Genomic DNA, 14,431 nt, shown 5'->3' on the forward strand with positions numbered 1-14,431 from the left:
CTCACATTTTCTCTTCTCTCTAAACAAGTCTTATCTTGCTATCGTGTGTGTGTGTGTGTGTGTGTGTGTGTGTGTGTGTGTGTGTGTGTGTGTGTGTGTGGGGGTTTGTTTATTTTACATTATCTCACTTTTTCAAAGAAAAGCAATGAACCTCTTCTGCAAGCCAGAAAAGATAAAAAGGAGACCTTGAGAAGATGGGATGAGGCGGTCAGAACTGTAGTGGAGATGAGTGAGTAATGAAATAATAAAAAAGGATGAGTAATGAAGTGCTAGCATAGCATCAGACTGAGAACTAGCGGCTAGCGTGGGGCGTGTCTTTTCCTGTAGCATGGTTTCTTTATCATGCTCTTTTTCTTTTGTTTTTCCCCCCAAAAATAATGCTTTCCACTCAGGGTCTGTACTGTGCATTCGCTGGAAACGGTGTACAACTTGCTCTCAGACGTCTAGACGTGACCCAGGCCTGGGGTTAAAGGTCAGCAGGGGTGTTAAGCGAGCGATGGGAATCTTACTGCTCGAATGTCTTGGCGCTGCTAATGGAACGAGTTACAACTTGTAGAGTGCAGGAACATGATTGGTTTATTTATTTTATCCTCTTTGATCTATGTACTCTCACAGTGTTCTCTCACACACACACACACACACACACACACACACACACACACACTTGTCATGTTTAGACAGATGTACCAACAGGCTTCATGGGTTTTTAAAAAAATTCTGTATCCAGACGATTAGCGCCGACTGGTTCTGCTGAAAAGCGAAACGTCGCTCAGACATCTCGAATCCGTCCCTCCGTCTGGTGGAGCGTAAAACGAGGGATGAATAACGGACAGACAGATGAGACGAGGAGGGACTTTTGAGGTGAACACACGCTTGGGAAGTAGGTGTAAATGAGGAAAGGGAAAGAACGAGGACCAAGACGATGGCTCTGTGTTTTCTTTTTTTTTTTTGGCGTCCCACAGGGAGCGATGTTAAACATGAAACATGAAAAAACATTGTATCTCTGAGATTTTTGGTTGGTTTGTACGCATGGGTTTTATTTCTGGACTCGCTTCTGTTCATTTTTATTGTTATTTTTGCTAATTAGCGAAACTTCCTGTATTAAACGATTAGCTAAAATTAGCTGGATTCTGATTGGCCAACTGCACAGCTGCAAATCCCAGGTTAGTGGAAGGAGTCTCCAGTTCTGTGCTTTGTATCCAATTTATTTGTTCTTTTTCTTTCTACCAACTGCATTTGTTGTTTTTTATCCATTAATAGTTGCATCTAAAGTTTCGGAAATTGAGCAAACTACAATAATTTTTTAACTCAGAGAGCAGCTATAAATTCCTCACCAGATGCTGGGTTTTTGTTTTCTCTCTAGATGGTAATAAAAAGAGGAGCATCTGTTCTAAACATACAGTTTTATCTGTGACCCTGGAGACTTCTTCTGTAAATGTCAAATAAACATCTTTCCGAAAACGTCACTGTATCAACAGTTACTTTAAAGTTCAACCTCCAGCATGTTTACTGGGTTCCTGTAATTTCGCTCTCAAATCGCATAACCATCCAAAAGTTCATCACTTCGTTATTTTACACAAACGTTCCCGGTTCCTAGAGTGCATTCGCTGGATCACTCGCTCCCAACACCAAAACACAGGATGTTCCTGCAGAGCTTCTGGAAAATGTTAGCCATTGCTAGAAGGTTTTATTTTTGGCTGAGCAGGACAGCAAACACACCTGACCTGGTTCTTCTACACATCGGCTGGAATGGATGTTGATGTTTCCTTTCATGAACTCATAAATGTTCCATATGACAATTTGCAATAATTACAGGATTTTTTTGTTACTTTTATCAGTAAATGTTCTGCAGAAGCAGATTGTATAATGTATAAATTTGCATCTTATTAAAATTTTAATTTGTGTATTTTTGATTGGTGGATTTAAGGTTTGGATTTAGTGGTGATCAAAACTTTTGAGAGGCTCCTATAGACACTTACTCACCATCTTCTGACCAAACACCATCAAGAACCTGAGCAGAACAGAACAGTGCTGTGGTGTAAAACATTTACGGTCCGAGTTTGGAGAAGAGATTAGAGAAGCGATTACAGGGTTCTGTGGCCTGGTTCTCTCTCTCTCTCTCTCTCTCTCTCTCTCTCTCTCTCTCTCTCTCTCTCTCTCTCTCTCTCTCTCTCTCAGTACAGAAAGATTTTCAGGCTGTTACTAAGTGGAAATGATTTTAGCGACTCCACCCACACGTCAGCTTTCTGCTCAGAATGAAACGACCTCTGCGCTGGACTTTATGATGTGCTTTTGGAAACCTTTCTGATCCAAGCATAGATTTGAGTGTTTTGCAAAGTGTGTGTGTGTGTGTGTGTGTGTGTGTGTGTGTGTGTGTGTGTGTGTGTGTGTGTGTGTGTGTGTGTGTGAGAGAGAGAGAGAGAGAGAGAGAGAGAGAGAGAGAGAGAGGATTTGTTTGAGCGGATGAGGATGACTCGTGTCTGTGGTATTCAGAGCAAAAAACGCAGAAGGTTTTCTACGGATCATCTGAAGTAAAGCTCTGTGTGTGTGTGTGTGTGTGTGTGTGTGTGTGTGTGTGTGTGTGTGTGTGTGTGTGTGTGTGTGTAAGAGGGCGTGTCTCTGGAGGATTAGATTTCCTGGTTCTGACCTTTTAGAAAAGTTGTATATTTTTGTGAAGCTCATTTTCACAGTTCTGTTTGAATTAGCCTTTAATCCAGACGATTTCTCAGGCGTTTGTTTTGAGGCATTTTCACTGTCAAAACTCCTCCTGAACAAAGTGGAAGAGAGCGGGGGATAGACACACACACACACACACACACACACACACACACACACACACAAGGCCATCACTAATACGCATTCCTGATAGTTTTATTGTGTTCTGTGTGACATGAACTAATGACCTTGACACATTTACTGCTCCTGCAAGATCGAGAGAGAGAGAGAGAGACACGAGAGAGAGAGAGAGAGAGAGACAGAGACAGAGAAAGGGAGACGGATGCAGACGGAGAGTGAGATGGAAAGGGAGATAGACAGAGACAGACAGAAGGAGAGAGAGACAGACAGACAGAGAGCATCTTATTGTCTTATTTTTACATTTTTGGAGTGCGTGTGTGTGTGCGTGTGTGAAGCCTCAGGACCATCAGCTCTGTAGGTGTGGAACGTGTACAAGCCGAGCTCCTGGAGAGAAAAATTAATCTGTGAGGGTTTTTCTGAAGGGAAAAAGACTCTGATGGCGTACAGGCTTCCTGAGAGTTTTGAGATCTTGGCTGGGAGTCTGAGCTGAAGATCAGCTTCTACACTTTATTATCCCACTGCAGAACTGTCTGATCTCAGCTCTATTGGAATCAGATTGATGATATCAGCACAAAATATACCTGATTAGATTTTTTTACTGAATGTTATGTGGTGGTGGTCACATGACCTCCTTTGTCCAGAAGCTTTTGTCTGCTCAGATTTGGTAAAGGAACAAATGTGGTCTGATCCATCTGATTCACTGTGTTTTATTCTCCAAACGCATGATGAGTTTTCTCGTAAATCTGCTGCGGTTTGATGAACATTTCGTGTTTGTTCTCTCAGCAGGCACCATGCACGTGTCTCTGGCCGAGGCTCTGCAGGTCCGAGGAGGTCCTCTGCAGGAGGAGGAGGTGTGGGCCGTGCTGAACCAGAGCGCCGAGAGTCTGCAGGAACTCATGCGCAGAGGTGAATACGACTTTATCCTACACTACACAGGCAAAAGTATTGGGACACCTGACCCCAACGTACAAATTCTTTGAATGAATGAGAAGACGCAAACCCATGACAAGCTCCATGAAGATCTGCTTTCCATGTTTTGGAAGATCTCATGCTGTAGAAGTTGGACCCCAGTCCTCCTCAACTCACAAAATCTATTGGAACATCTAGAAGCTCATTATAATAGTAAATTGGGTCTAAATGTGGGATTGGATGTTCAGAAGGATCTTATGGTCAGGTGTCCACAAGCCTTCGTCCATATCGTGTATTTGTCCTCAGCGACGCTTGTTTGTGATCTGTGTTACCAGAATTCTAATATAAATCGTATTTATTTTCGCATTTCTATTCGGAATTGACGTTCAAGTTTATTTCTATTATTTGTGATTTGTTTGGAATGTTATTAGCGATTTACGGAAACGTGTGAGTGAAGAGATGAAGAGAGGTGGTAGCTTAGTGGGTAAGGCATTGGATTTCGGCTCTGAAGGTTGTGAGTTCAGATCCCAGCCACACCACGCTGCCACCTCTGGGCCACTTTGGGTAACTGCGTCTGCTAAACACAAGTGATCGCGAAGTGGTTAGGATCAAAGGTTGTGAGATCAAATCCCAGGTCCATCAAGCTGCCGGGACTCAAACACGCCACAACAAACGTGACCTCGTTTACACGCTTTTTTTTTATGTAGTTGAAAATTAGGTTTTGTGTTCATGATCATTGTAATAGAAATCAATCAGCATTTGAGTCACTGATTCTATTAATAGATCAGTGTGCTGCGAGTCACATTCGAGTCTTTACACATCTTTACTTTTATTTAACTACATGGTTTGTGTACTTTATCCACCACTTCTGTACTGGTGTGTGTGTGTGTGTGTGTGTGTGTGTGTGTGTGTGTGTGTGTGTGTGTGTGTGTGTGTGTGTGTGTGTGTGAAGCCTCAGGACCATCAGCTCTGTAGGTGTGGAACGTGTACAAGCCGAGCTCCTGGAGAGAAAAATTAATCTGTGAGGGTTTTTCTGAAGGGAAAAGACTCTGATGGCGTACAGGCTTCCTGAGAGTTTTGAGATCTTGGCTGGGAGTCTGAGCTGAAGATCAGCTTCTACACTTCATTATCCCACTGCAGAACTGTCTGATCTCAGCTCTATTGGAATCAGATTGATGATATCAGCACAAAATATACCTGATTAGATTTTTTTACTGAATGTTATGTGGTGGTGGTCACATGACCTCCTTTGTCCAGAAGCTTTTGTCTGCTCAGATTTGGTAAAGGAACAAATGTGGTCTGATCCATCTGATTCACTGTTATTATTTTATTCTCCAAAAGCATGATGAGTTTTCTTGTAAATCTGCTGCGGTTTGATGAACATTTCGTGTTTGTTCTCTCAGCAGGCACCATGCACGTGTCTCTGGCCGAGGCTCTGCAGGTCCGAGGAGGTCCTCTGCAGGAGGAGGAGGTGTGGGCCGTGCTGAACCAGAGCGCCGAGAGTCTGCAGGAACTCATGCGCAGAGGTGAATACGACTTTATCCTACACTACACAGGCAAAAGTATTGGGACACCTGACCCCAACGCATAAATTCTTTGAATGAATGAGAAGACGCAAACCCATGACAAGCTCCATGAAGATCTGCTTTCCATGTTTTGGAAGATCTCATGCTGTAGAAGTTGGACCCCAGTCCTCCTCAACTCACAAAATCTATTGGAACATCTAGAAGCTCATTATAATAGTAAATTGGGTCTAAATGTGGGATTGGATGTTCAGAAGGATCTTATGGTCAGGTGTCCACAAGCCTTCGTCCATATCGTGTATTTGTCCTCAGCGACGCTTGTTTGTGATCTGTGTTACCAGAACTCTAATATAAATCGTATTTATTTTCGCATTTCTATTCGGAATTGACGTTCAAGTTTATTTCTATTATTTGTGATTTGTTTGGAATGTTATTAGCGATTTACGGAAACGTGTGAGTGAAGAGATGAAGAGAGGTGGTAGCTTAGTGGGTAAGGCATTGGATTTTGGCTCTGAAGGTTGTGAGTTCAGATCCCAGCCACACCACGCTGCCACCTCTGGGCCACTTTGGGTAACTGCGTCTGCTAAACACAAGTGATCGCGAAGTGGTTAGGATCAAAGGTTGTGAGATCAAATCCCAGGTCCATCAAGCTTCCGGGACTCAAACACGCCACAACAAACGTGACCTCGTTTACACGCTTTTTTTTATGTAGTTGAAAATTAGGTTTTGTGTTCATGATCACTGTAATAGAAATCAATCAGCATTTGAGTCACTGATTCTATTAATAGATCAGTGTGCTGAGAGTCACATTCGAGTCTTTACACATCTTTACTTTTATTTAACTACATGGTTTGTGTACTTTATCCACCACTTCTGTACTGGTGTGTGTGTGTGTGTGTGTGTGTGTGTGTGTGTGTGTGTGTGTGTGTGTGTGTGTGTGTGTGTGTGTGTGTTAACGCTTTCACTTCTTTCCTGGATGAATTTCCCGTGTTGTTTAGATGTTCACTCCCTCGTCAGGTTCCGCTCGGTGTCTTTACGCCTATCACAGGATCTCATTCTATTTTGATTTCACTCTCGTCCTCTTTCAGAAAGAATCGTCCCTCCGTTCTCTGCTCCGTCCTGTTCTCCTGGTTCCTCTGGTCTCTGTGTTGCTGTAGGGCTTTTTTTTCTTGCTCATACTTAAACACTGCACTAATTTATTTCCGCCGCCAATTGAATGCTCCGGAAACTGTTTTCTGATTTCTGTTGTGTAGAAAAAGAAAGAATTTTAGGCGATTTGTAAAGGAACGAAGGGAAGCAGTTCCATTGTCCAGTCGTCCCACATGTCTTTTTCATAACGGCTTTATTTTTGTAATAATAAATAACGGCATGTTGGTGTACGTCTCGTGTTGTTGCTGATCTGAGGTCGTATTTACTCGAATCACAAACCTGATAAAGATTCAATGATTTGAATTATTTCCTGAAACCTAAAACCCATTGAATTCTAAGAGGGTGTACTTATTTTTTCACATGCCTGTATTTCGCTTTGCTGCTTCTTCGTACACATTTTGGAGGTAAAGCGTTTGGTTCTCGCGGCTCTGCTCGAGGGATGATATTTATAGTGGAACTCGGTTACTCATAAACCTGAAAGGGGAAACGTGACTCGTTTGACTTCTAGATGAGAAAATCAAAGGAATGTCGATCTGTTACATTCCGTGAAGATTAACTCTTTCGTTTCAGGTGCGAGTATCGCTTCTGTTCACTCCGTGTGTGTGTGTGTGTGTGTGTGTGTGTGTGTGTGTGTGTGTGGCGGCAAGACCAATAATCCAGAAAATAAGACAAAATGAAAACGTATGTAACATTATTATTATTATTATTATTATTATTATTAGATTATTGTGTGCACACAAAACAATTACACTTGTTTACAAAAAAGGCAATACAAATAAAACTAATTTTATTAATTATTAAAAACTAATGAATGAATTAAAAATCTGTTAGTGAGAGGCTAAAACAGTGGAGGACAGGGAGACAGGAAGAACCGTGTAGACAGTAGAGGACCGTGTAGAGTGAAGCACAGCAGAAAGCACAATGAAACAGTGAAGGACAGGGAGACAGAAAGGACAAAGACCATGGAGGACTGTGAGACAGAGAAAGATGACAAGACAGTGGAGGACAAGGAGACAAACGGAGAACATGGAAACCGAGAGGACAATGAGAGTGGAGGACAGGGAGACAAATGGAGAACAGGGAAACAGAGAGGACAGTGAGAGTGGAGGACAGGGAGACAGAAAGAACCGTGATACAGTGGAGGACAGGGAGACAGTGGAGGACAGTGGAGGACGGTGAGACAGTGGAGGACGGTGAGACAGTGGAGGATGGTGAGACAGTGGAAGACGTGGAGGATGGTGAGTCAAAGGAGAATAAGACGCTGGAGGAGAGTGAGACAGTGGAGGACAGTGAGACAGAGGACAATGATACTTCTTTCCTGTTGGTACCAGTTGGTTTGGATGGTAATGAATCCTTCAGTCTCAGGGTCGATGTGGATGATGGTGGTGATGTAGCTGGTCTCAATGCATCATGATAAAGGAGAGGAATTCGTCCTTGTCTCACAGTGACTCTTTATCTGACCTCCGTTTCTTACAGACTCCCAGAAAAGCGCGGGCCAATCTTTTTATTTACAACGTTGGCACAGAATGTTGCTTTGTTTTGTGCAAGCTCAGCAGTTTACCGTATTCCAGCCTTTCCTGTGACTCCAGGCTCAGCGCACTCTGATGTTATCAGGAAGTTCTCCAGGCTCCTCCAGCATGACCATATCCCTGTGCACAAAGCTGGAATGACATTTTTTTATTATTTAGAAAGTGACGATTCATTCACCACTCAGAATGTTATTGTGTTAGAAGCAGGAAAAATTAGTTCGTTTGACAATTGAGACGTCTAGACGTCTGGTTCAAAGCGTCTCCCAAACTGCAGCTCTTGTGGGATGTTCCTGGTCTGCAGTGGTCAGTATCTATCAAAAGTGCTCTAATGAAGGAACAGTGGTGAACCGGCGACAGGGTTGCGAGCGGCCGAGGTTCATTGATGCACGTGAGGAGTGAAGGCTGGTCCGTGTGGTTCCGATCCAACAGACGAACTCCTGTAGCTCAAACCGCTGAAGAAGTTCATGCTGTTGATGCTCCACAGGTCATGACTGTTTTAGCAGAAAAATGGGACCAACGTAATAAATGCTGATCAGTGTATAAATGGATGTATAAGAAAAGAATATTAATGAAGTATAAATGTTTTAAATGTTTAAAAAAAACACATAAGAAATTAATATAAAAATGGAAGTAAATTAATTTATCTGAAATTTTAAATAAATAAAAAACGTTTTTTCTCGGCTAGCTTACATGGTTCACATTGTTTTTTTGTTGCTCGGTTTGAATGTTCTGTGAAGGGAAGAAAAGTCATACAACCCCCTTTTTTTTCCTCCTTTTTTTTTTCCCGTCATCCCAAAGATTCCCAGATTCCCTCTGGCTCGGAGTTCTTTCTCGCTGTGTGACTCATTGTGTTTTGGACTTCTAAGGTCCCTGCTGTTGTCATTTCTGAATGGAGTCTTTTTTTTACTGCCTTTAGTTTTTCATCTCGTCGAGCTGGAGGCAGATGATGACTACATTCTTTCTTTCTTTCTTTCTTTCTTTCTTTCTTTCTTTCTTTCTGATGTTTCAGATAAAAGACTAGTTTCCCTGCCAACTCTCCAGTCACGTGACACCACTTTCCTCATTCGCCCTTAGCCGTTTGGTCTCCATTAAAAGCCGTAGCGAGGCTGGAGCATGTCCACTAACTGCTCCTGTTTGGGTTTGTGGGGAATTTCAGGTGCAGAATTCACCATGTGCTCTTTCTTTTTCTTTCCCCCCTTTCCCCTCTTTCCCTCTTTCCGCCACGGTCAGCGCTTCGCCACAGGAAACGTGGGTTTACATGGCGAATTCCAGCACGTTAAAGCGGCGCTACGTGAAATGAACCTGTCTGTTTTCTCCTTCGTTATGTTAAAAAGGCAGGAAATATAAAAACGAGAAGAAATTACAGAGCCTCTTTCTGTCCTTTTCATATTGAGACTAGAAATTAGTGTATTTTATAAGAATATAATAAGCATATAATGACTTAGTGAGGGATTTGGAAGAGGAGAAGATCATCATCATCATCATCATCATCAGAGGCTTTTTCTGTATTTCAGTCTGTTTCATGCTAACAGAACACTAGCGATTAGAAATTAGCGTTGGTTGCTTGTATAAAGTTTAGGAAGTACATAATGCCTTTTCCATGCATTGAGGAGATTTTGAAAAGTGCACACACACACACACACACACACACACACACACACACACACACAAAATGTGTGGATCCTATCCAAACGGTCCATAAGTTTGTAACACTAACAGCACAAAAACTGTGGTAGTACAGAACGTTCTGGAACATGCTAGCTGCGTTAGCTTCATGAGCTGCACTAGCGGCGGTGTGAGTGCTGTATTGTACTGTGGAGCTTCTTTTGTTTTGTTTTTCAGTTTGTTTTTAACCGAGAAGCTCAGACAGGAATGCAGTTGTTTGGCCTCAGTTCTATTTTTGTCCTTTTTTCTTTTTTCTTTTTTTCCCTCAGCGCTTAGTTAACTGCTATAAGTGTTCAGGATTCGTCAGCTTTTTTTAAAAATCCTCAAATTTATCAGTTCAATCATTTTTAGGTATGTTGTTTATGAAGTCCGATTGGTGCATCGTGTATAATAATGCTGTAGATCCAAAGTTTTAAACGTGTGTGTGTGTGTGTTGCCTGCAGACCCGACTGCCCTGGGTTTCATCATCTCGCCGTGGTCTCTTCTGCTCATGCCGTCTGGAAACATCTCGTTCACGGATGAGAACGTGACTCAGCAGGATCTGGGAGCGTTCACATCCCCGGAAGTGCTCGAGGGACTCAACCTGTCCTCGCTCTCAGACATCGAGAAGGTACTGCGACCTTCATCATCGTGGGCAGGGAATGTTGGACAAAGTGGACAGGGAATGTTACACAGAGTGGACAGGGAATGTTACACAGAGTGGACAGGGAATGTTACACAGAGTGGACAGGGAATGTTACACAGAGTGGACAGGGAATGTTGCACAAAGTGGTGTACCAAATCGATTTACTGTTGTAAGTGGTGGAAGGAAAATTTGAATGAATCCCACTTCAGGTGTCCATGTGTGGCTTTATAACACTGCTGAATGTGTAATGAAGAGTCGGGCAGGTTACAGTGTGTATAACTGTGTAACTTTCTGTAACACACACACACACACACACACACACACACACACACACACACACACACTGCAGTGTGAGCTTTCGGTCTGCCTTCAAACCTCCTTCTTTTATAGCAGAGTGAAAGAATCCACTGCATTCTTCTAGAAACCGAAGAATGTGGCTTTGCTTTTCTTTCCTTCAGCCATGCCAACTCTCTCTTTCCTTTTCTCTTTCTCTCTCTCTCTCTCTCTCTCTCTCTCTCTGTCTCTCTGTCTCTCTGTCTCTCTATCTATATCTTTATCTTTCTCTCTATATATATCTCTCTTTTGAGAGAGAGAGAGAGAGAGAGAGAGAGAGAGAGAGAGAGAGAGAGAGAGAGAGTGCTGTAGAAACAGGAAAGATGTCTGCATGTACCATCACTTTCCTTACAAACGTGTGTACACACACACACACACACACACACACACACACACACATTAACCTGCAATCCAGTGATTAAACAGAAGTGTGTGAGGTTGTCGTGATGTTAATTAAGAGATTAGTCACATTTAGTAGAACAAAAGGTCAGCATGGTTTATTAGTCATCCGTGTGTGTGTGTGTGTGTGTGTGTGTGTGTGTGTGTGTGTGGGGCGTTCAGGATCTAGGCGAGCGTGCAGCTGGAATTTCACGTTCCTCGTTCTGTTCTAACGGAGGCTTACGGATAATAGCAGCCCTGCGAAATGACACAATAGGCACATCGCTTGTATCCTGAGCTTCAGTAAACATTCTGATTATTCCGCACTGCTGATTCGGACTTTTCTAGAGCTCGTTCTTTCACTCCATTTACTAAATATCTCCATAAACATAAAACACCTGAAGAAAAACGTTTAATGAGTAAATTGTTTGCATGAAATCAGAGTCTCGTATTAGACATCGAGACGAGTTTGAGGTTAATGAGCTTCTGACGAAACTAATGAACACATTCATGGAGATCAGACAGTCGGCTAAGTTTGCTAGGGGTGTGTGTGTGTGTGTGCGTGTGTGTGTGTTTGCTGAGGCAGTTCAAGTGGCAGGCCAAAGCGATTGAAAGATGCAGGTCATGAGACTGCAGGAACAATTCAAGAAGCTTTAGAGAGGCAGCTTTTTATAGAGAAGTTCCTCTAAGGGGGTTCAGGATCCAGTTCACAAAAATAGTGGAAGGTTGAGAAGCATCACATGGAGCTGTTCAGGATGCAGTTTGAAGACCAGTTTTAAAAGAGAGAACGAGAAGATTGAGGGTCAGTTTGAGGGAGAAAATAAAGTTTAACGTGCAGCTTGGGGTCGGTTTGAGATGCATTCGAGAGGCAGTTTGTGAGAGAAAAGGTTTAAAGGTCAGTCCGAGATTCATTCAACAGCCGGAGAGAACATGTTTGGGGCTCTTATTGGGGTTTCAGTTTGAGGAAGAACAAGAGGTTTGAGGGTCAGTTTAAGAGGGAACAGGATTTGTAAGGTGTCAGTTTTGGAGAATTTTGAGGCAGTTGAGGATTCCATTTGAGAATCTGAAGCAGAGCTTGAGATGGATTCGTCATTTTTACATTTTTTTGCCCTGACAGATGCACATGTATTCACTGGGCATGACTCTGTTCTGGGGAGCAGATTATAAGATTCCTCAAAGCCAGGTACAAATCATTTCTGATCACGAAAAAAATATCAATTATTACATGATTTGCTATTTTAATGAATCACAAGGAGTCGAATTACAGTTGTGTGTGTGTGTGTGTGTGTGTGTGTGTGTGTGTGCACGTGTGTTAGCCCATGAAGCTAACTGAGCACCTGAACAGTATTCTGCTGAAGATGTGTGATGATTCGACGCTGACCCGCCTCTCTGTTCGCTCGCTCCTGGACGTCTGCAGCACACATGTCCGTAACTCCACGTGCGATCCGTCCTTTTCGTACGTGCGGAAGCTGGTGCGTCTGGTCCTCGGCAGTCTGTCTCAGGTAAGCATCGAGCCTCGGTTATTGACGTGGCCTCCTTTTTCTCCTTTTTCTTCTATTGTTTTTCTTCACTCATGTTTCATCTTCATGTGGTCTGCAGAGCTTTAGATCTCCTTTAGTTTACTACATTCGGTTGCTGTTGTCACGATAAAGTTAATTTTAACCTCAATGTACAGTGTGAGGCAGGAAAACTGTTTATTTTGGAACTAGAAGCTGGCGAACCTGAAGCATCTGGAAATTGTTTGGAACCAGTGTGAGCTCGTTCCGAACCCCTTGCTGTTAGTTATAATGGAGCGGTGAAGTGGTGCGTGACGAGCGTTCATACTAAAAGCCTGGTGATGGTGTGAGACTGCACAAAGGGAATTCCAGCTTCATTACCAGATAGGACGTTTCAACGATAGTGCATTTAACCGATTCTGATATCTGGGTTGGGTCGCACGTGGGGTCAGTGATTCGCCTCTAGAGGCCGCTTTTGTAACTGTACAACGCAACCTGGAAAAACTATCGGTATGGATTGGCAAAACCAATAAATCAACCTCTAGTTTCTGCTTTTGAACCACTTGCTGTTAGTTAATGGAACAATGCAGTGGTGCACAATGAACATTGCTGTGAAATTTTTTTTTTTTTTTTTTTAAGAGTGGTGATAGCACGATTGCTGTGCAAAGGGAATTTCTGCATCACTACCAGGACGTCATGATTTTGTCCAGTCTGTTTATGCGGTTACAACATAATTGCATCATTTCGGAATTACGGCTCGACACAGCGATGATGCGTGTTGTGGGACAGAGTGGTGTTCGGTTTCTCCGAAATGAGCAGAAGGGACACGATCATGACGTCCTTACTGGGAATGACGCAGCCCTCACATTATCACTGTTCTCGGTGAACATTTCTGTAGAAACGTACGTTTTAGAACAAACCTTTGACCTGAACCTCAGTACATTTTTGTAGATTTTTATAAAACTGCATTCTGTAATAAAATAAGTTAAAAACATAACTAATGATCAGAGAAGGATGGATTTATTACTACAGAAGCTTAGAGAAATTCGTGTCACTACATGAATCGAGCGGCTTCGTCTGATCCTCTTTGCTCCAAAAAACAAAGATGACTGGGTTAATGATGTCACCGTGTCTCACCCTGCGTTCAGCCAATCACAGAGTTTGAAAGAAAACCTCAACTATTGTTCACACACTTCTCTGGTTCTCCACCCTGCTGCTCCACACCTTGAAGTTGCCCATTTAGAGTATCATTTGTGCTGATTCACAACCTTTGGTTTTTTATCTCCCTTTTTTTTTTATTTCCTCCTATCACACGTTCATTCTGTCCTGTTCATTTTACTTTTTATTTTTTTACTTTGAAATTCTTGACCATCATGCATCACTCTTTCACAATCTGTTTTTCTCATTAAATGCCCTCCCACACTCATGAGCTCCCCTTTCCTCTCTCTCTCTCTCTCTCTATCTCCATAGCTGGATGGTTTGCTCTCTCAAAATGAGAGGGAGTCCCTGCCTGAGAGGAGTAAAGAGATTCGAGAGAGGTTGCGTGGTAAAGGTTTGCCTGCAGGTAAAAAAGGCTTCCTTGAAAAGCCAAACATAAGACACACACACACACACACACGTTTTTGCCACCTACATGGCGTACCACCCACATCAAGGTTTTATCAGGACTGCACACCTGCGTGTACACACACACACACACGCGTGTACACACACACACACACACACACACACGTGTACACACACACACACACACTATTTAAGCATTTTTTACTGCGATTTCTTTATGCAAAATACTTGTCTCTGATTGGCTGTCAAGAGCCATCATTTACACAGTTAACACCAGTTTGATCACAACCACTAAAAAAACGTATTTAGTTATTAAAACAGTTACAGTATATTTATTTATATTGTATTTTACCAGATAGCTATTTTTAGGTTCAATAGAAAGATCACAGCCCAAGGTGTCCATGGCAACAAATGAGGTTAGTCCCTGTAATATAAGTCTAGTTCCTGTGAAATAGGGTTAGT

General features: G+C 42.6%; 1 protein-coding gene across 7 annotated transcripts in view; it reads left to right on the forward strand.

Annotated features, from left to right (window-relative positions):
• The window catches only part of ptpn13 (protein tyrosine phosphatase non-receptor type 13), a 55,198-nt gene that overhangs the window by 4,380 nt on the left and 36,387 nt on the right, over positions 1–14,431 (forward strand). For 5 of the 7 annotated variants that reach the window (XM_046868634.1, XM_046868635.1, XM_046868639.1 and 2 more), the window contains exons 1-5: positions 5,087–5,231; positions 10,015–10,181; positions 12,025–12,090; positions 12,224–12,409; positions 13,874–13,967. In XM_046868634.1, the coding sequence (XP_046724590.1) occupies positions 5,117–5,231; positions 10,015–10,181; positions 12,025–12,090; positions 12,224–12,409; positions 13,874–13,967 (628 nt within the window). In that variant the 5' untranslated portion in view covers positions 5,087–5,116. Of the gene's footprint in view, positions 1–3,579; positions 3,703–5,086; positions 5,232–10,014; positions 10,182–12,024; positions 12,091–12,223; positions 12,410–13,873; positions 13,968–14,431 lie in introns of those variants that run through there. The other 2 variants (XM_046868638.1, XM_046868637.1) reach the window with 2 other exon arrangements.

The sequence above is a fragment of the Silurus meridionalis genome, chromosome 15, assembly GCF_014805685.1.
Source record: "Silurus meridionalis isolate SWU-2019-XX chromosome 15, ASM1480568v1, whole genome shotgun sequence".
In the NCBI taxonomy this organism is placed as follows: domain Eukaryota; kingdom Metazoa; phylum Chordata; class Actinopteri; order Siluriformes; family Siluridae; genus Silurus; species Silurus meridionalis.